We start from the raw sequence: 21,899 nt of genomic DNA, 5'->3' as shown, positions 1-21,899 counted from the left end.
TAAAGTATTGAGTTTGTTCAAATGAAATATTATTAATATTTTATTCTCCTCTTAAAATGTTTGGCACTGTTGCCTTGTCTTCAGTAGTTATAATTTGGAAGTCTGATCCTTTTGGCCCTTGATTGCACTTTGCTAAATAGAAAACATAACTCCATTGACCAAAATTACACCGATATTTATGAAATAATGTTTAAAATTCTGTGTAGAGTACCTGGCCTTTATTAATGCATACAGAGAGACAACACAAAGTTAGTCAGTTTTGGTATAGTTCTGCCTTGTAAAGAATCCATTGTTGCCTCAGTTTTCACTGAGATTTTTTGATCCCATTCATCTCCATGCATTCATTGCTACCATTCCACTGCTCCAGTAGGAGTATACCACAGAAAAATTAATTGAGAGCAAATATCAAGCATCTGGCAGAGAATTCCAGGGTGCAATATATACTTGCAGTCTTTCTTTTTCGAAATTCTGTTTCTTATAAACTCCAAGGAATATCTCTATGATTCAACAGAACCCAGGAGGACAGAGGTGCAAATAATCACCAAATCACTCAGTCTTGCATCCCTGGGATACAATCCAACTTCAGCTGCCCTCAGGGAAATGAACCTCAAACAAGTAGCACACAGGGATGCTAGGGAATAAGTAAGAGGTCAGGTGCTTCACACCAGATGCAAACTGGAATTTCAGGTACCCTTCACCCCCATAGCTGCTTCATGACTAGACCCTGGAGAGGTAGAGGAGGAGAAGATGGAAATGGCATAGGTGGGGCAGGAGGAAGAAGAGAAATAATCTAAGCAAAATCAAGCTTTAGGGCATAAAAGTATTCAAGGGAGAACCACAGCTTGTCAATGGGCATGTTATCTATAACCAGACATCTGTTAAATATTGTACGCAAAAACTCCCGTTTTAACAAGCCACTATTCTCAAAACATCTGAAAGAGACTGTATTTTATTACAAAAACTGAAAACCATCTGTGGTTTATCTGTATATAAAAAGCTGCATTAATATGCAGGTATAATATATGATATATCGATAAATGTATATATGGTATTTTATATAACAGCGGGTTTATGTAAGTATATAAATATATAGCAATATGATTAATGACATATATATGTATATGAGGTATATTATATATAAAGGGAAATTCGTGAATCTCTTTTACAGTTATGTTCATTGAGATGAACCTTGCCCTCTCTAGTTCCATTAAGTTGACGTAAAGAAGCCCTCACCTGCCACCATCTTTCTCTGAATTGTTTCAACTCACTTTAAGATCTGGCTGTGTGTGGCAGCCTCTACTACCTTACCCCATGCTGCATATGATGACAGTTTGCTGAAAAAAATCTACTTTAGGATTGGTATTTTTCCAAGCATTACTTCAGCCCATGTGATGTTTTCCTCCTGCAAATTTTAAGCAACCTTCTTTGCAATTTTTAAGTTAAATATGGGTGAAAAAATATAGAATTTTCCCCTTGTAAATATTTTCATATGTTTTGATGCTCAGGCATAACTCAGAAATGTCTGCACTTCAACATACAAAATTTTGTGGCTAGCTAGTTCTCTCTGAGAGCTCGGACTTTTAGTTGTTGGTAATAAACAAGCAGAATAAATTCAACTGTCTATAAATATTTAATTTCTTGTCCTTGCACATCTGTGGTAGTTGATATTATTCATTCTGAGAGACAGAACATACAACCAGTTGCAGCATGGATAGCTAGTTACAGCAAAAGCCAGTGGCAGAGTAAGAAGGAGTCTTTTTCCGCGATATAATGGGTGAGAAACTGCTGAGTACACTCTGTGTTAAGCAAGAAATGTGTCTTACTGATGCAGAAGATGGAGTCTTGTGTGTGTTTTGAACTATTAGAATCTCAAATTAAAATCTAAACACTAATAGAATCTCCCAGTTTTCAAAGCCGTTATAGTGCTTTCTCCAAATTGTGGCTGGATGTCATGCAAAGTGTCCAGGCTTGGGAGAAAACTCTTTCCACCCTCTGTTACCTGTGGCAAACTCCCAGAGCATATGTGATGGTACCATCACCCTGATTTGAGACCTCTGTGTAGGAGGTCACCCTTGATGCATTGCATTGCGTTGCTGCGGAGTGACTCAGACCACCCACATGCGCAGGAAGCACTTTGTGCAGCTCAGCACTGGACTTGTCATCTTGGATTGTTGTGAAGGGCATAAGGCTGGAATGGGAAGGCAAGAGGCAGTTACAGAGCTTATTTGCCTGTTTTTCTAAGTTTGATTTGAGTGAGGGAAGGAAGGGAAACAATACAGCAAGTGCAGTGGAAGCCCCTCCCCCGCGCATTCTTTCTTAAAAAGGCAGAATGACTGCGATGTAAGAAGAGGCATGATATTAACAACAGAAAGAAATCTGGCTACTGTTTCAGAACTTAGTTCTTAATTTTCATATTGACTTACTCAGGCAAGATCCCACTACTGTCAGTGGCTCTCTGCTCAACCAGGAATGAAGCAGCTGTATAACAAACTGTAGACTGGGCTTACCGTAGCCTTTGGGTTCCCCCATTCAGATGATGATGGAGTTTCATGCAGAGACAGGCACAGATGGATTAAATATCTGTGTGTGGTGGAAACATTGTTTTAGACAAACCCTCCCATTTTTTTTCAGGACAAACCTGATGAGGTTTGTCCTGTCAGGATGCTCCTACTTTGAAGGATGGGTGATTGCGCTGAAAACTTCTGACCAAGCTGAGACTCTGGGTCTGCCCTTTGCTAGGCTGTACCCTGATCACAGGCAGTCCTTGCCTTTTGTACCCATGTAGAGTTTCTACTACTAATTTCCCTCAAAAATCTTGATATGTGCCCTTCTGAAAGAAAACTGGAGTCTGGCCCACTCCTCATGCAGCAAATGCTCAGTGCTGGGTCCAGCCCTGTTCAACGAAGGCATTGAGTGCACCCTTAGCAAGTTTGTGGATGACAATAAGCTGGGTGGAAGTGTGGATCTGCTGGAGGGTAGGGAGGCTCTGCAAAGGGATCTGAACAGGCTGGACCACTGGGCAGAGTCAAATGGCATGAGGTTTAACAAGGCCAAATGCCGGGTCCTGCCCTTGGGGCACAACAACCCTACCCAGTGCTACAGACTAGGAGAAGTCTGTCTAGAAAGCTGCCTGGAGGAGAGGGACCTGGGGGTGTTGGTCAACAGCCGACTGAACATGAGCCAGCAGTGTGCCCAGGTGGCCAAGAAGGCCAATGGCATCTTGGCTTGGATCAGAAACGGCAGGTCCAGGGAGGTTATTCTCCCTCTGTACTTGGCACTGGTGAGACCGCTCCTCGAATCCTGTGTTCAGTTCTGGGCCCCTCACCACAAGAAGGAGGTTGAGGCTCTTGAGCGAGTCCAGAGAAGAGCAACAAAGCTGGTGAGGGGCTGGAGAACAAGTCTTACAGGGAGCGGCTGAGAGAGCTGGGGTTGTTTAGCCTGGAGAAGAGGAGGCTGAGGGGAGACCTCATTGCTCTCTATAACTACCCGAAAGGAGGTTGTAGAGAGAAGGGTGCTGGCCTCTTCTCCCAAGTGACAGGGGACAGGACAAGAGGGAATGGCATCAAGCTCTGCCAGGGGAGATTTAGGCTGGGCATTAGGAAAAAATTCTTCACAGAAAGGGTCATCGGGCACTGGAACAGGCTGCCCAGGGAGGTGGTTGATTCACCTTCCCTGGAGGTGTTTAAGGCATGGGTGGATGAGGTGCTAAGGGGCATGGTTTAGTGTTTGATAGGAATGGTTGGACTCGATGATCCAGTGGGTCTCTTCCAACCTGGTTATTCTATGATTCTATGATTCTATGAAATCTTACATTCTCTTTGCATTCCCTTATGAAGCAGAGTAGCTCTGTCAAGGAACAACTTGTCTGAGTGATAGTGTTTGCAGTGATCTCAGGAAGTGTTTTGCAGTACAGGTAAAGGGATTTTTGATTATAAATATCACTCTTCCATTTTGAAATGGACATTTCAAAGCTGTTGGGATTTCCATTTATTCTGACTTTTTATGCTAGGAAGCCAAAGCTTTGGAGAAACTCCCCTTCCCTATGTTTAAGTCTAGATACATAAACAGAACTAGTGAGAAATGCTGGGATTTTTTGTTGTTTAATTGATTCCTTTTTTTTTTTTAATTTCCTATATTTTCATGTTGTAAAATGTGGTTCTGACTTTATTCACTGGAGTTTGATTCTGAAAAATGGCAGTCACCCTAGTCCATATCAGCAAAGTCACTAGGACCATTAAAAAAAGGCAGTGTGATGGCTAAATGAAACACTGAGCTGGTGCCTATAATAGTAAGTGGTCTATTAACTCTAAGCACAAAGAAACACAAACATGAAAGTGGGAAAAATGGGCTAGAGAAAAACAGTTCAAGTTTTTTCTCAATCACTCGGGCTACACCCATCTCTGCTGTAGAGCTAGCCTGGGCTTAAGTGCCCAAGAACTGTTCTCTTTCAGTCCCTGCATTTTACAAGGCCTCCTAAAGTTGTTCAGTGTACATATAGGTTCTGTCAGACTAGAACGTTTAATATCACCCTAGGTTATATCATTTGCTTAGTGATCCTGTTCCTCACTTCCATCTGACCCTCAGTCAGCACCTCTACCAGTATGTCCCCACTACCATGTCAGCATCTGTCCCCACCACCTTACGACTGATCTGCAGTCCCAAACACACTTGTCTGCCTGTAGGAAGCTTTCTCATCATTTCAACTAGATGTCATGGAAAGGGCAAATGATACTTTGTACAGCCCTGTGGATTTCAAATCCCTCCTCTCCGTTCAAAAACCTGTGAATGTGCTGTGAGCAGTCTTTGCCCAAGGAAGGTGTACCCAGAGAAGAATGACTGCTTGCAATTTTGTCTTTTTTTTAGGCAGGAATGGTGCCGTATTGAGGCTTTGTGCTAAGAACTTATGACACTGGCCCTAAATAAGGACTCAAGGATTTTTCTCACATCAAGGTTTTAAAAACATAATGAAATGGACAGCTAGGACAGAGACGGGAAATATGAGGAAAAAATATTCCCTTTTCTTGGATAAAAATCTCTTATTCATATACTCCAATGCGAGTTCTCTTGAAGGATTGTGCTACAATAATTCTGAACCAATTGATGGAGAGTCAGCAGCTGCAGTGTAGACACTGCACACAAATTCAGGGTACCCAGTGTTGGGAATGTTTTTTCATGGATTCTGACTCTAGCACAAAGTTGTATTCCAACAGTTTTTAGTTAAGAAAGTGAAACATCTAACTTGAAGAAGGTGCAGCAAAATGTAACATAGAGTAAGCATTTAGTTCACGACTTTGATGTAACATAGAGTAAGTGTTGAGACCAGGTCATTTAGATTTAAGGTATTATAAAGTCACATATACATCAAAAATAAAATTAAAAAATGAAACCTAGGAGGGTAAACCCCCCAAGTCTAAAATCAGGCAGACTTCCGACTTCAGTGAGATTTTACAGAAACTGGTAGTGTGGAAGGAAGAGGTCAACAATTCACCAAGGCAAATAAATTCCAAGCTTTCCTTTGAGGGAAGCTTTTGTGGATCATATCATCAGTGAGCTGCACTCTGGATCTGATTTCAGTCAGTAGACTCTGCTGAACTTCTTTCTTGAACAGACCTTGTCAGTCAATAAAATATCTGCACTTAGTTTTGATTTATTCCAGAGAAATTTCTGATGACTGGTTGTTTTGATATTATTAACTGATACATATCTGTATTTTTTAGCAGATACTTTTCAGCAGAGACACTCTTAATGCAGCTGAATGATCTGAAAACTTTGCTTAAAGGATCCTGAAACACAAATTGTCACTGTTAATGTGTCAATTTGTCAATAATACTTTCTGGTTTTATAACTGACTTTTCATCCAGCCCAATGTACCAGATCGCATGCATTACCACAGTAGATAGAATGTACAGCAATTGCTGGTTGCAAGTTTCTGACAAGTGTAACTAGCCTGCACTGACAGGAGTTGGCGATAAAATGATGTTTAGAGTAGCACAGGCTCCAAAACCAGCTGAATGTTGTATGTGAATGTATGAAATGATACTACTACTGACTGTTTTCTTGAGAAGAAACATGACATCAACAATTACTTTGAAATTCTTATTTCATTTGGTCTTCCCTTCTCCAGTCCAACCCCTCTAAGAGTCCAAAGCTCATGTGGCAATTAGTTGATAAGATTTTTCTCAAGGAGAAATAATAAATGATTGAATAATCCAACTTCCATTAAAAATCGGTGATAAAACTCCCTTTTTGAATTTTGAGAAGAAAATTATCAGATCCAATGTATTTAGCTGCCAACTACTGTAAGGATTAATTTTAGAGGTTTGGAAGAATTTCCCCTAAAGCAGGAAAAGCCATCAAAAAGGCAATGTGTGAGGCATTGAAAGAAAAAAAAAAAAAAAGAACATGAAGAAGCAGAAAAAGAATCATTGAAGAGAAAACTGCATTCTTCTATAATCTCTGTAATGAAGATGGATATGAAAATATCAACTCAGCTTGGTGTGTGTAGGCATGTTCCATGCATTTATTACCGAAGAGTAGTAAATTAAATGTTATCCTCAGTTTCTCAGCCAGACTTGGCTGAATATTAATAATTTTCTTTTTAGGGCTTGGGAAGTCACTTATCACAGGAGTTTCCATTGTTTACATCCAGTAATACATGATCCTGTGACAGATTTTATTGATACAGAAGTAAGGAAATAAGCAACAGAACCATAAACAACTACTTTCTGTTATGTTAGCTTTTAATGTAAAAGATACTAGGGTTACTCACAGTAGTCATTATACAAATCTGATAGAATCTGAGTGATATTCACCATCAAAGGTTTTATACTGGAAGTGATTCTATATCCCTTACACAAGAACGCCCCCCAGCATTCTCCAGATCTATAATTTAAAAGCCTTGATCTGTAGTCTTAATCATAATTGGGAGGCCAGATTTAGAGTGACAATGTGTGCTCTGTGTGTCTTTATTGGGGTTGGGTTCTGTTCAGGTCCTGCACACAGAGGAACAGCTTCTGTGAAAAGTGGGCTTCTGAGAAGTGCTGTTTCTCTTTTATAGATTTTGTTTCAGGGCTCAGTCAGACTAAGCCTGCATGAGATATTGTGGGTGTGGCATCAGCTGTTGAGAACGTCATGGGCTCGCTCTGAGGCTTTTGTCTCTCTCTTGCATAAGTCAGACAGTATAGATGGCTTGTCCTGGGCACAAGCAGTATGTGGTTTGGGCTTTTTCACTCATCAGAAATACAGTATGTCACTGACACCCCACCTAGTCTCCTGCTTTGATGCCCCAGGAGAAGACATTATTTCCCATGTCCTTAACTTCCCTTTATACACCAACTTCAATCATTTTATTCACTAGCTTGTGCCATGAGGCTGTTGTCTCCAGCCTGGCCTGCCAGGTGAGTGGGAAAGCTATGAAACAGGCTGAATATTCAGAAGTCCAATTCCTGGCACAGATCTCTCTAGCCTTTTGCCTCAAAACACAGGAGAATAATCACCCAACTCAGGTAGGGCTTCTATAGGGGATCATAGAGTTGTACATGAACAACAGAAGAGCTTTGTATGGAAACATGGCATAAGCATGAACAGGAAAAGGGGTATTCCAGGATTGCCGTCAAGTCCTCCAGCAAAAATTAGAGTGTCTTAGCATCAGTTGTCCTTGATGGAACAGTCTTTGTGAACACCCTAAAAGTACTGTAAATATTTCTGCTGTGACTGGACAGGCACCCAGAGAACTCCAAGATGTTGCAACTAGATTACTCCTGAGACCTGAACTCTACAGCATAGTCTTCTGTTTTTAATTCAGGCAGCTTTGTTGACTTATTTGTATCCAGAAATACTGACTGAAGAAAACAAGTACCTTTAAGCTGTTGAAGCTGTTCACAGACTGCTTGTTTTGAATGATTGTTTGCTACTATACTACACAAAAGCATCTAAATTATGGTGTGCTTAGTTTTGTGTTTTTTTTTTTTTTGCCTGCATTTTGCATCATTTATGCTTTAATAAAAAGGAGGGTAGAAGATTGAAGAGATCTCAAGATGGCCACACAAACGCTTCTGGCATAGACTTTTCTATGAAGATGAATTTTTACAATTGTCCAGAAGTCCTCTGCATACCTTGAACATACTTTCATGAACTTGGAAAAAAATTAAGCTGCATTTTCCCAGGCAATGAATAAAAGGAGCTGCAAACAACTTCAAAGCAAATGTGTGGAGGAATTATACTTAAAGAACTGCAAATATATCTGGATTTTTTTCATTTTTAATAGAATCCTCCCTGCTCTGCTTCTGCTAAATTCACTTAAAATAAGGCATATTTTGGTGCTATGTATTTTTCTAAGCATTTCACAGTTTTGGGGGACATTGCTTTACCATCTGTTTTTATTTCCTTGTTAATTCCTTTTCCTGATTCTGAACATAAAATATTCAGGAAAGTATGTTTTCAGGGATGTTTGTATGCTTTCAAAAAAGCTCCATCTGAGTGCATGTTAGGATATACTGTTTATCTCAAAGTAAAGTAAGTGTGAAAATCAAAGGGCCATGCATATTATACACAGATAATACTTTACTGTGAAAATATATTGTCTCTGAGAAGAGAAAAGCGGGAATACCAGTCAGAAGACTTGCAATCTGCACACAAAAAAAAGTTTATGCTAGAGAAGATCCTGGAGAAAGCTGTTTCTTCAGTCAGTCAGTTGCAGGCTGTGACAACAGTGCCTAAGGAAATTATTTTAAAGTGAACAGTTGTGCTATGTAAACCCATAATTTTCACAAAAGGTGCAACAGATTCTTCCCATAGTGGAAAGAGAACTCATATGTGGATTTGCCAAGAAAGAAGTCACAATAAATAGGGCCTCATAAGCATCAATCAGGGTTTTTTTAATACTATTTATGTAATATGTATCTATATCACGTTAACATATAATGTAATATAATAATCATACTGCAATTACTGCCTCTGCATTTGGGTAGTGTGCTTGTCAGTCTCTTTCCTATTTTCTATTCATTAGTTTTCTGTGCTAGGAAACCTCTCTCACTTCCCTGAAGTACATTTTACTTTAGAAGTACTTTAGGACTTCTTGCTTTAGTACTTTAAAATAAAGTGGCACTTTTACGAGGAAATTATTCAGTCTCATGAGTAACATTCACCACTGATGCCACCTGCTTTCCATGGAAGACACAGCCTTTTAGGCAATTGTTAATTCCTCAGCACTTCGGAGAAAAAAAGTCAGCCATCTTCAGACTCTAATTGTACTCAAATTAGACTTACCCAGATGAGGTAGATTCTGAAGTGCCACTGAAAGAAGGAGAGGTTCAGGATACTCTTCCCAGCCAAAAGATGAAGAAGCTTACTTGGAGGGGCTTGGGTTTCTACTACGTTATTCCAAGAATCACTAGAGCATGGAGAAGTGTAAGAAAAACAAATTGTGTCAGCATTGTTCTTCTGCAGTGTAACATGTTCCTTAGCTACTTAGAAGATAATTTGTTTGCATGAAAACACTTTGTCCCGTGACATGAAAAAAAGAGGCATAATTCACTCAGAAAACTATGTAGGTTTTTTGTTTATATCATTGCATTACCAGAGCTTAGCTGAACTCTGTGGTGCTAGCAGTCTGGTACAGAGAACAAGATGATACAAAACGTCCTTTCTGCTTCATAGTGACAGGGTTTTCTTTAGTTGGATGGTGGGTTAGTTGAATTTTTTTTCCGCTATGGAAGAAACCAGACTTACTAGTTGTGTATCTATTCTAGCAAGCACAGAGAACTCAGGAGGGACATAAGGAGGGACAAAAATGCTGTGCACCAGAGGCTCATGCATTCACAAATATACCTATTGAGTTGCTGCTCTTGACAGGTTGTTACCGAGTTTTCCAAAGGAAGCTGGGAAGAAATAGTGAAACCTTGTAGATTTTCTCCTCTTGCCTACTTGTGTATCGTTTTCTTACAGGCAAAAGGACAGGGAACAACAGAATAGTCTTAATCAGTTAACTATGTATAAATGCAGAAGAACAGACCCTGAACCCTTTGTCCTTTATCAAATTTATTATTTACTTTGGTTTATGTTTATGATAGAGACCAGAACTATTATTAGAAACATTTGTAAAGCATAGGGACAAACCTTTCTTTCTTTCGTATACTTGCTCTGTGATATTTGTTACTGGAATCAAATTATGGAGATTTATATGGTTTGTAACCCACAATACTCATCAATGGTTTGCTGTCAGCTGCATTTACCAGCTCCCTTCAGAAGACAGGAGAAAAACATTGCATATTTCTCTTCCAGTTATCCAGTTTGGCTTTGTCACACTCTTTGTTGCCTCCTTCCCTCTGGCACCTCTCTTTGCTCTTCTGAACAACATCATAGAAGTCCGTCTTGATGCAAAAAAGTTCGTTACTGAACTGAGGAGGCCAGACACAGTAAGAGCAAAAGATATAGGTAAGTAATGAGAAAAATATTACAGTGAAGATAACACAAAAAAAAATCAGTAAGGAAGAAGAAAAAGAGATAGTAAGGCCATTAATAAGTTCTGTTTCTCACTTACAGGAATTTGGTTTAACATTTTGAGTTGTATTGGAAAGCTTTCCGTTATCATTAATGTAAGTATTTGGTTACACTAGTTTCTAATCATGATCTTGGGAGCTTATATTGTCCATCCAACGTAACTTAAAAACAGTCTAATTTGCTACCTTTTCATTCATGTGGAAGTGTAAAACAGGATTTAATTACAAAAAAAGATGACCATTCACTCCTCTCATTCTCTCTATCCTTGTATTGTGTAGGAAAAATATTTCATAGCAGAACAATGAATGACAGGGATGCAAGCAGGCTGCAGTCCAGATATTTGATAAGGATCTACTTCTTATTAATACCTATGCCTTTTTCTGTTACTCTGCTAGTATCACCAGTGGTATGAATAAAAAGAATGGAAATATCTTAAATTCTAGGAGCAGAAAGTCCTTAAGTAGAAAGCACTAGTGTTTGTTCTGATAAATACAGGTACAATTATATTCCAGAAAATAATTTCTCCCACAGAGTGAGTATTCTTTAAAAGTAGCTTTTTATTTCTGAATTGAGTTCCTCATTCCCCAAGCTACAAAATCTTAATGGAAAAATACATTCTTTCACAGGAAATGAATGACTAAATAAATATGTGTCTGGTATACAGATATATTAAGTTTACTGTTCTACATATATTCCTAAAGAAAATTTTCCCTTTATATGCTTTAAGATAAGAAAAACCTCATGTACTAGGATTTTTAATCATAATACTGTGATGTGGGGTTTTTGACCCCCAGATCACAGAATCATAGAATCATTTAGATCAGAAAAGACCTTTACTATCATCAAGTCCAACTGTAAAATATCAAAGAATTGAAAGCACTTCAGAAAGGCAGATGATTGCTACAAATGAAGGGGAAACTTGTGCAGAAGTGTTATGCAGTTTATCTTGAAGAATAGCTTCCAGCACAACACTTTGTAGCAATATGTAAGCTATCATTATGACTGGGAAAACAATGATGCCTTTAGAGAAGCAGTGTTGTTTGACCTGGGTGGAGCATTGTTCACTTATGGCTTGGCAGTTTCCAAGAATTAAGGTATGAAATCTGTGCAGCCCTGCATATACCCGTAATTTTGCTGTCAAGCATGGATTTCAGGTTTCCAGTGCTGATGTGTGCTGGATGAACAAAACTCTGTACCTTCTCAGTTTTATCTGGATAGACATTGAGATTTATGATACTTGGTTATTTTCTGTGTTAAACAAAATCTGAGCAGTTCTATTTCCTGGGGATTTCATTAAAATATTGGTTAGTTAGCTACTTTTTCTTGACAGAAACATAAATATGTACATACTCAATTAAAAAAAAAAAACCTGAAACCCCAGTTCTGCTGTTCCAGGTGAATAATATTGATACAGAAGAATTATTTAGCAAAATATAATTTTAAATTTATTTAATGATTTCTTATGGCTATGATCTAGGTACTTCTGTCCCTAATTCTCTTCACAATTAGACCAGCTTTACAGCAGCACGAGCTCCATCCATGTCAGATGTGTAAATCCCGATGCAGAGGGGAAAATAGAAGATGACTATCTTACACACATCTGGTTTATCTCAGCTAACATTGTGTAACTAAAACAAATTATACTTCAAATTATACCAGCTAGCTATCATGTTGTGTTGACGCTTTTTAAAATTAATGATAAACCTCCTAGTGTCTCAAGGGATGGAAAGAGTTGGGGAGATATACAGTGCATTAATTGTTTTTGCTGCTCTACAATCTAAGAAATATTCTATTTCCCTAACTACATCCTTCCCCTGGAGAGACAGAGCAAGTCACTGTGCATTTATAGAAGTATGTGTTCTGTACCAGTTCTGGTCATTTAACTCTCACTTTATAACCCCTCTAAACTTAATTGAATTTACTTGAATTTAAACTTATTTTGATATTATCAACTGAATTTAATTAATCTGTAACATATTAGACAAAAGATTCACATTGCTATCTTTTCGCTCATGTTTTTTCATCTCTCAGGCTTTTGTAATTGCTGTCACATCTGATTTTATTCCACGCCTTATGTATCAATATGCATACAGTCAAAATGGAACCATGCATGGCTTCATAAATCACACGCTCTCATACTTCAATGTCAGTCATCTCAAGGCTGGAACACAGCCAGAAAACTCCCTGTTTGCCCAGGATGTTTTATTCTGCAGGTAAAGTACTTCTAATGACAGTTTGCGTAGGCAAAGTAATTTCTTTGGGCCTTTTGTGAGACAGATTTTTTCCAAGTGGGAACTGATATTTGTACCTTTACAAGGATGGTTTTAAAAGCACAGCTTTTAGAATAGTCTCACTATTTCAGAAGGTTCTTAGAAGCATTTTCCTAGTGCATTAAAAGGCAAAATCAACAATTTAAGTGAACTTAAATAAAGAATCCCTTGCTTTATCAAAAAAAATAACTTTCATTGAAAACAATGAGTTTTTAAAATAGACCCCCGCTAATTTCTATTTCGTTATTATGTCCACTTTTACTTCATGAGATGTGAGTTGTCAATATATTCTGCACATTTTTTACATCCTTTCCTCATCTACAGGGGTGAAACAAGGCTCAATTCACAATATGTCCAACACGTCAAGTGCACAGTTCCTGTAGTGCAGATAACTATGGAGTAGTCCCAGGGCTATCAAAATAATCTTGTTTTTTTATAAAAATATGTAGAAATCCGAAGAGCTGTTTTAAGGCAGTACAACTCAAGGCTGTTCAAAACTGGCTCCTTGGGTCAGTGATATATTCAGCAGCCTGCCTCTTCCTTTTCAACTCTCTTGAAATTGCACTGTGCTTAGCCTCTGCAATGGCAAGAAATCATCACAAAACATGCTGTTCAATTTTCTTTCAAAGTATAGCCTTCATTTACATGTTTTTTTGCTACACAGAGGTCTTTAGTTGGTCTCCTTTGTTTTGGTGAGTAATATATTTGTGTATGTTCACTGTCTTCTTCTGATGCATGGCAAGGGTTTTGAATCTAGTGCTCCTGACAGTTGCCATCTGAACTTGCCCTGGTTCTAAAACTAGTTTCACCTCTGACTTTCCCAGGCTCCTTTCTCAGGCTCATGCCTTTCATTGTGTATTTTAACTCTGAGAACAATTTTCGACTAAGGTGACAACGGTGGGTTTCCCAAAATATAGTACTGTATTCTCTCAACATTAGAGTCAATGCAAAGGCCCAAAATCCAAGTAGAACAGAAGGATGAGACCAATCTTTGAGGTGACATTCACCTACCATCCAGCATCAGATTGGCCTTTTCTTGCTATACTGGCATCTTGAATACTCAGATACGGACAGAAAATACTGCTAGCATTGTAGATATTGTAAATATCAGGTAGTGATATTTAGTAGTGATATTTCTGGTTAGACCTTCAGAACTCTTTCTTCTTTCCTCTCACTCACTTGAATTCATTGTTGTTGAGAAATATGTGTTCAAACAACTAGCAACTTAGAAGCAAAGAGATAAATTTCCTTTTAAATTATCCTTCTAACAGATGCTATAAATTGCCATTCAGAACAGTTCACTTCTTTTCACTGATTATTTAAAGGATTATATTCCAGCTAGGTTCTGAAGGAGCCAAAAACCTTCATGTACTTCTAAACGGCTGCACATTTCTAGATGTAGACTACATTGTTATCTTCAACAAAATGGTGTTTTATTTCCATTCTGATTTTATTAGGGAATAAGAAGTTTTGCTCAAATATTTTGAAAATGGGTGGATGAAAGTTCTTCAGTGAGGCCTACAAATCAATATCCATCTTAGAGACTATATTAGATATTGTAATGTAATCATTTTCAAGTCTTAAAGTTGACATTATTCAATGTGGCTTGCCCACGTTTACCTCCTGCTCCTGTGCAAGAAAACTTTAGTCATACTTAGCATACTACTGGCTCTAAGCAAGGTATTTTTTCTCACCCAACTATAACCCACAAAAATTATGCATTTCAGTTGCTTCCCTGGAAGGAGGGTAAATGCAGAGAGAATACAAAAGTTGCCCTTGCTTCATAATATCAAGTCTATGCTACTGAGGAAAAAAGGAACAATTTGATTGTAAACAGGAAGAATATACTAAATATTTCACCATGTACTAGTCTGAATGAGAAACAACTATAAGAGCATTCCTGTTCTCTTATCAGGAAACAATTAGGAAAAGACATCATCCATATTCACTGTTTCTCATTATCACCCACGTCACTTGAATCTTATCAAAATTTCAGCTTTGGACAGAACCATCACAGTCATAAAATATGGGGTATCTAGCTTGTGTCCCAAGAGACAGGCAACAAACACAGCCCTTTAAACTAGAAATAAAATCTGCTTTTCTGTTTCTGGCAAATATGTTGGGAACAAGCTGACCTCTCTTATTCTTAGATTTCTGTGACCTTTAGAGATAAATGTGGTCACAATAAGCCTGCATTTTGCTCCTTACGGGCATTACCAGAGATTAAGGTATCTTAAAAATAACCACAACCAGTCAGAAACAATCCTCCCACCGTACATCCAGAACACATTCCTTGAATATTTTGAGCAGCATTTTCTACAATGCTGTGAACAGTCTAACGCTGCTTCCAAATAAACATTGCTGTAATGCCATTCTGATGCATAACATTAGTTATAATAACTTTTTTTTCAGAGCAAACCAAGTTTTATGTATTTAAAGACAAATTAAAAGTAAACCTTGCTAAATTATGTGATGCTTTTATTGGGTTAGCCCTTTTAATCTTTATAATCTGGTATAATAATGGAGTACATGAAAGCATGCTGATCACACTGACAAGAAGAAAGCAGCAGATATGGAATCATTAAAGGGATTTTCCCCTTAACACAAGTCTGCTCCAATATTCAGCAGATTTCTGAAGTGTCTTTGAAGGAATTAATTTTCTTAATGCCGTGGGATTCATCTCATCTTCTTCCAGCGATCAACTGTGGATTCTAACATTTTTCCATTAACAATTCTTATATACCCCTGCATTGCTGAAGCACTACTTCCTTGTGATTCAGGCATGTTTTCTTCAATTTCTTGCCAAAAAATATCTGAAAAAGGAAACTAAACAGATCAATTTATTTAGACTGATTTATAGTTACACCTAGATGTAAGTCTTGATTTTTTTCTATCAGTCTTCCCCTCGAATATACTTGTGAAGTATACTAGCAAATTTCTCTTAGCTCTAGTTTTAGTTCAGTTTTGTCTAAGTCTTGCCTAGTCCTCTCCATCCACCCTCACTTCTCCAACATCTCTCTACATTCAGAATGCATTTTTCTTTTGTCCCTCAGAACTTTTCCGTCCTCTATTCTTAAACCAATACAAATACTTCATATTCCTATCTGGTTTCAGGGGAATTAGAATTGTTTGGTATCTTTGAAACACAATAGCCTTTGCAGCACTGGTCATTTGCTGTTCCTACAATGCATGCTGAATAAAATATTTTAAGAATATTTATCTTTAAAAGAGATGGTCTTTTTTAAAAAGAAACTACCTGTAGAATATAGTAGTAAGAACAGGGCCAAGTTATCGCACTTTAAATCCCATGTGCCATAGAATAATTAAGAAGGGAGATGGGAGGAAGCCTGGCTATCTTGTTTGTAGCTCTGATAACATCTCCCTTCCCAATAAATCATCTGCTAGTGATATGTTGAATGCAGATTCAGGCATCATAAGCAGTGTGATTTCCAGCTGGGCCAATTCAGATTTCCATGGGGTCTGATGTCCTGCAACACTTACAGAGTTTGTGAAACTCAAAGTATATTAAATGGAAAACCCACCACAGTTGGTGACCTTTCCAGGTGAACTTGGACTCTGTTTCAAGACTGAGATTGATTTATAGAGCTATGCAAAATCCACAACAAACTCAGTGGATTTGATGTTCAAGCAAGTTAAATACAAGGGAACAGACACTGGGTCAGCCCTCGTAAGCAGATTTGAGCAACACACAGGAGTCTACATTGTACAGAAAGGTACCAGAAGGGGAATCTCACAGTGTAGGCACAACACAGGACCAAAGAAGAATCCCACGTAAGACAGGACAGAGAGCTTGGCTGTTGTGCAAATACTACTGAACAAACCTACGGTCTAGCACAGTCCAGAGAGTGCTTCCAGAAATTAATACAGGCCTTCATTTCAAGTTGTTTTCTCCTCCTCTTCTCTCTTCTCCCTCTCCCCATCGTGAGTTGTAACTTCTGTCTTTTGTCTCCAGAGGTGCAGCACAGAATTACATACAGTATTTCAGACTGACTTTCTTGGGAAGGGCAGGGGGGAAGAGCAGCACATAGAGGGTTGTGTGGATTGTAAATGTGTAATTTAACATGCAAAGCCATGTGGATAGAACCTGAAGGTAATTTTGTAAGCGCACCTGCAAACTGAAGCTGACAGATTTTATATATGAACATCCTCCATTACCCCCTATGGAGGCTTTTCCACAGTCTAATGAATCTTGCTGTCAGGAAGGGTTTTGTGGTATTCAAAACAGATTTTCCCCTTTCTTAATTTCATCCCATTACTCCTAGTCAAACACTGTGAACAGCACTAAATTATCCCTTTCAGTCCTAAGGGCACAATTTGTGCATGGTTATCATGTCTAACTGTGGCTGTTACTTACCAAAATGGAGAAATACATGTACTCTTCTTTAATCTTTTCTGGTGAGTCAGTCTCATCAGCCCCTGGATTGTTTTGCTGAACTGCCTTCAATTTGGTGCTGTTTCTTGTTCTTTTTTTTTCTTTTTTTTTTATTCCTTTTTTTTTTTTCCTTTCCCTCTGAAATACCCACAGTTGAATGGTTGAATGCAGCATTCCAGGTGTGGCTTTACCTGAGCTGTTCAGAGAAGAGCTAATACCCCTCAGCACCATCATGCCTTTTGTTTATATATCCACAAGTCATACTGTCCTGCTGCCGTATTTCAGACTTGTGCTAACTTGCCAGCCACTGTAAGCCCCAAGCTACTTTCATTGCATTTTATTTCAAAATCTATCCTTTCAAAGATCCTTAAATTGTTTTATTTTTAATTATTTTCCATTTCCCCAGATAATTCTCATTGTGTTTCCTGTCTGTATTTCTTATTGCTCTCTGTGTTTCCTGCTGTTTGCAAAACTTTCCAATTTAGGAGCATCTGTGACTTTTATTAGCCTGTTGTTTGCAAATGATTGATGATAACACTAAAAGCATCATTTTTTACACCAAACTACTAAGGCTTTGCTTTATCCTGTCTAAGGCCAGATAGTCAATTTAGGAAGTGCCTTCCCCATGGCTCCCCCTGTCGTTAATGCAAAGACAGAAAACACTGAAGTGTGAGTCAGATTTTACATAGACTGAATTATTCCCTAAGTCAAGGTTTAGGTGAGATGAGTACACGTGTAACTCCTTTAGTGTGAAAATATCTTGGACTATCTCTATGCTTTAATTTTACATTTTATTCCCTGTACACTGAGATGAATTTAACCTTAACAAAAAAAAAAAAAATGCGAGGGCATTTTTGTAAATCCTGGAAAATCTTGAAATTTCCAGCATTAGAACAATATTCTGATTTTACATACAACTCTGAAAACCAGACTAAGCTTGCCAAATTTAGTGGACATAGTCCAGCTCTAATTCTGGAGTTGTATTTCATAATAAGGGTTGAAATAGGTACATCTGGAGGATCTGATTATTTAGGCTTTATGATTGGAAAATCATGTTAATCAAAGCAACTGGTTCAGGAAGAGTTTGCTGGAACTGTGTGATAACTAAGCTGTCTCCATTGACAGGTTCAAAGACTACAGAGAGCCACCTTGGTCCAAAAATCGATATGAGTTTTCTAAACAGTACTGGGCAGTCTTATCTGCTCGCTTGGCTTTTGTTATTCTGTTTCAGGTAAGTCTGTTGAGTTGCTGCAATTTCAGTCACAGAAATACCATAATAAATGGATTGAAATGCATGTGACAAAAAAAGCCCCTGTCCAATAGAGTTTTTCTGCCTGGTGTGCGTGCTTAGGTGCCAGTGAGCTGTATCAGATGTTCTCCTTTCGGAGCACTGTGACACATTTCCTCAGCAGATGTTTCTCCTCCCTTCATTGGAAGGGAAACCCCACAGCCTGCATTAGCCCCTGGCACTAGCAGTGAAGCCCAAGACACCCCAGGCTCTTGAATGTTTCAGTTAAGTGGACTCTGTCAGCTTCTGCACTCTCGGAGCACCACTTGTAAAAAGCCCATCAATAACATAGGGGGTTGTTAAATCCTGTTCTTTACCCAAAGCAAGAAATAAACAGAAGTAATAAATCCAAGGTCTATTGCTACTTTCTACAACTAAATGGAGTAAATTCTCCCCAGTGCGGAGAATTCATTGCCAAGGGATTTACTATTATGGCTTGTGTTCCAAATGGCAGAAGCCTTCTGCTCTCCTCCATGACCTGGGATCCCTCCACAATCAAATTAGGTCCATCCATCTGCCAAACTTTTCTCCTCATGTATCAGATATTCTTAAGTCTGATGGTGAGTCTTGCCTGGTTTATGTTGACTCTTCTGTTTCTTTGCTCTGTCTTCAGTAATTTTCCATCACTGTCTGCAATATGTTTGAAAGCAATTGGTTATGCTGGGCTACAAATAGCCTGCCTGTTGTTCTGCCAGAGCACATTCCCTGGTTAATTAGCTCCAATGCCTCAGATGGGGACAAAGGCTTCATGGTAGTAGCCTTGTCAGCAAATGTTCTCACATACTTTGAGGCATTACACAACACAGCAGTTTTCAAAATATTATGATGATAACATAAAACACAAAGCATAATATAACTAGAAATTTCACAAACAAGCAAACCTTTTTGTCTAGTCTGCTTCCTGTCTCTGTGTTATGAACATTAACTGTAGTGACCTGCACACCTGAGGTTCAGGGTTGTGGCTTGCATGCTGTGATAGTGTTAAAATATCCTCCTTGTCAACAGACAGAAGGATTTGAGGACAGAATGACCATTAAAGTTGTCTGCTGTCAGCTCAGACCACAGAAGAAATATATGGTATAATTGTGTTGCAGGACATTTTCGCTGATGTTTTTCTTATAGTAATGGATTCTGAACTCAGTATCAATGAATTTGATGTTGAGGACTGAGCACCAATGGACACCTGTAAAGAATAAGGCTTTTTTAGCTACTTAGGCCATGAATTATTTGATGAACACAAGTCTTTTCCCACTTCAAACTTAATTGAACATCCATTTAATACTGTTGCTTCACTGGGGGGGAGTTGTGCACAAACATGAACTAAGGCTTTACTCAACTTCTTTATACCTCACACTGTCAGCAAAAATGTGTTTGATACCTGCCTCATAGCTAAAGCAAAGGTTTAGTTTGATCTAGTGTATTTTGGATTTTTCTTACTTGTTCCATGTCTGTTGCTATGTTTGCAGAACTTGGTAATGTTCCTCAGTGTTCTGGTTGACTGGATGATTCCTGACATCCCCAAGGACGTCAGTGAACAGATCAAAAAAGAGAAGAGTGTGCTTGTTGACTTCTTCCTGAAGGAGGAGCATGAAAAACTGAAGCTGATTGAAAGCTTTATCATACGTGACAAGCAGAAACACAAAAGCGGGACCAAAGGCAAAAGAATCCGGGCTGCCAGCTTCTGTCAGTTTAACCGAAGTCAGAAAGGCAGCTTTGCCTCCTTTAGCTCACAGCACACAGAAGTGTGACTCATAAGGGGAGGGTAACATACTATGCTTACCTCTGCAATACCTGCTTACTGACACATGATTCTAAACCTGGAACAAGGGAGGGAGAGGCAGTCAAGGAAGAAACAGAGAGGAAAAAGGAGGCTTCTTTGCTTCCTTAGAAACTTCACAAATAAAGGTCAACATTTTATACACTATGAGGGCTGCAGCATTTTCAGTCTTTATCAGTGCAAGTTAAGGGCTGTATTGTGGCTGTAGCTGGTCCTTACAGTGAGGCATGTGAGCTGGGTAGGCACACAGGAATTCTCACTCATGCAATCTCCCTGACAAGACTGCCGCTGTCCCTGCAGACACCCTGTGGGGCACAGAGAAAAGAAAGAGCACTCCTGCCCTAGTATCTGTCTTTTGGCATATGTGAACAACCACGGAAAAGTGCACACAGTGTGTGGTCTCACACACTGGAAGGTTTGTGAGCATGTGGAGTCTCAAGGAGTCATTGTGCCTTCCTGACTTAGACTACCATTTGGTGCTGTCTCTGTAGAGCATGCAGGACTGTTGTTAAGGGCACAAAGCTGTGGGAACAAAAGAAATGAAAATCATTGGGCACTTTCGGCTACAGATATGTTGCTTTGCTTAGCAGGAGGTTGAATAATCCTTAGCAGGATCTTGAGCAGAGAGGCCACAACATATGCAAAAGAATGAAGTAAAGCTGCTAGAACCAGGGAAGCTCATTGTTATTCATTGTCCTGAACAAAAAATGCCTTGCATGTTCAATTCTCCTCTCACTTAGACTGGGAATTCAGCCAGTATCAAGAGGAATATGCCACTAAACTAACAACAGTGCAAAGCTGAAGAGTGAGAATGGAATTAAGCCCTGTAAATCATGTGGCATTTTCATGTGCAGTGCATGTAAAGTAACAAAAGTTGCTGCTGTTGTGCATTTGCTGTGAAGTAAAATATTTTACAGAACTGTATTTCATTGGAACATAAACATATTCACTAACCACACTTTTATGTACAAGCATTTAATTAATAACTTCATTCTGTTATAAATGAAAATAAAACTTTCTTTAAAAAAACTGTTTCTTTATACTGTACATTTTGCCTCAAACTCAACTTGAAATTCAGAGCCTGGATAAAAGATTTTTTTCTCATTGTTCTCAACAATGCTTTCAAAACAATCAGAAACACAAACCAAAAAAAGTGTTTCAGTTTCAGGCATTGTATAAAATATTATTGCTCTTTAATATTATAATGGTATTTTTTATATTCCTGACACCTAAGGATTTATTTATTGTCTTAGATAGAGAGGTTATTTTCCATTAAATCCTTTGATAATTATATGAGAGATGTGAAAAGAATTGTTTTTTTCTCATTCAGTACTCAAACTAAAGAAAATGAAAATGTGAGAACTGTTTCAGTGTGGACTGAAATTAACAGTGATTTTTGAGTTACATTCTTTAAGTGTCGTTTATGGTTATTTGTCCCTTCAATAAAGTTTGAAATGATAACATGAATAAAACTGCAAATATTTCACTTTGTTAATAAAGAAGTCTGACCTCTCCAAATATTTTATTCTCATTCTCCTATCAAAACTGATTTGCTGAATTTTAAATAAATTCAGAGAGAGTTCTTCCCCCCTTCTGAAACTGTTGTTTTGTTGTTGTATTTTTAATAAATAATGTTGAGCTAGGGCTCAGTTTTACACATCTCAGTTGGAC

General features: G+C 38.4%; 1 protein-coding gene across 1 annotated transcript in view; it reads left to right on the top strand.

Moving 5' to 3' along the window:
- ANO2 (anoctamin 2) overlaps positions 1-20,296 on the top strand; it is a 196,412-nt gene extending 176,116 nt beyond the window's left edge. Inside the window, exons 21-25 of the mRNA XM_069863875.1 lie at positions 10,282-10,434; positions 10,543-10,595; positions 12,532-12,713; positions 18,289-18,394; positions 19,918-20,296. Of these exons, the coding sequence (XP_069719976.1) occupies positions 10,282-10,434; positions 10,543-10,595; positions 12,532-12,713; positions 18,289-18,394; positions 19,918-20,199 (776 nt within the window). The 3' untranslated portion in view covers positions 20,200-20,296. The remainder of the gene's footprint in view (positions 1-10,281; positions 10,435-10,542; positions 10,596-12,531; positions 12,714-18,288; positions 18,395-19,917) is intronic.
- The last annotated feature ends 1,603 nt before the right edge of the window (positions 20,297-21,899 follow it).

The sequence above is a fragment of the Phaenicophaeus curvirostris genome, chromosome 1, assembly GCF_032191515.1.
Source record: "Phaenicophaeus curvirostris isolate KB17595 chromosome 1, BPBGC_Pcur_1.0, whole genome shotgun sequence".
Taxonomy (NCBI): Eukaryota; Metazoa; Chordata; class Aves; order Cuculiformes; family Cuculidae; genus Phaenicophaeus; species Phaenicophaeus curvirostris.
The sequence above is the reverse complement of the archived record's forward strand: the minus strand, read 5'-3'. Positions and strand labels throughout refer to the sequence as shown.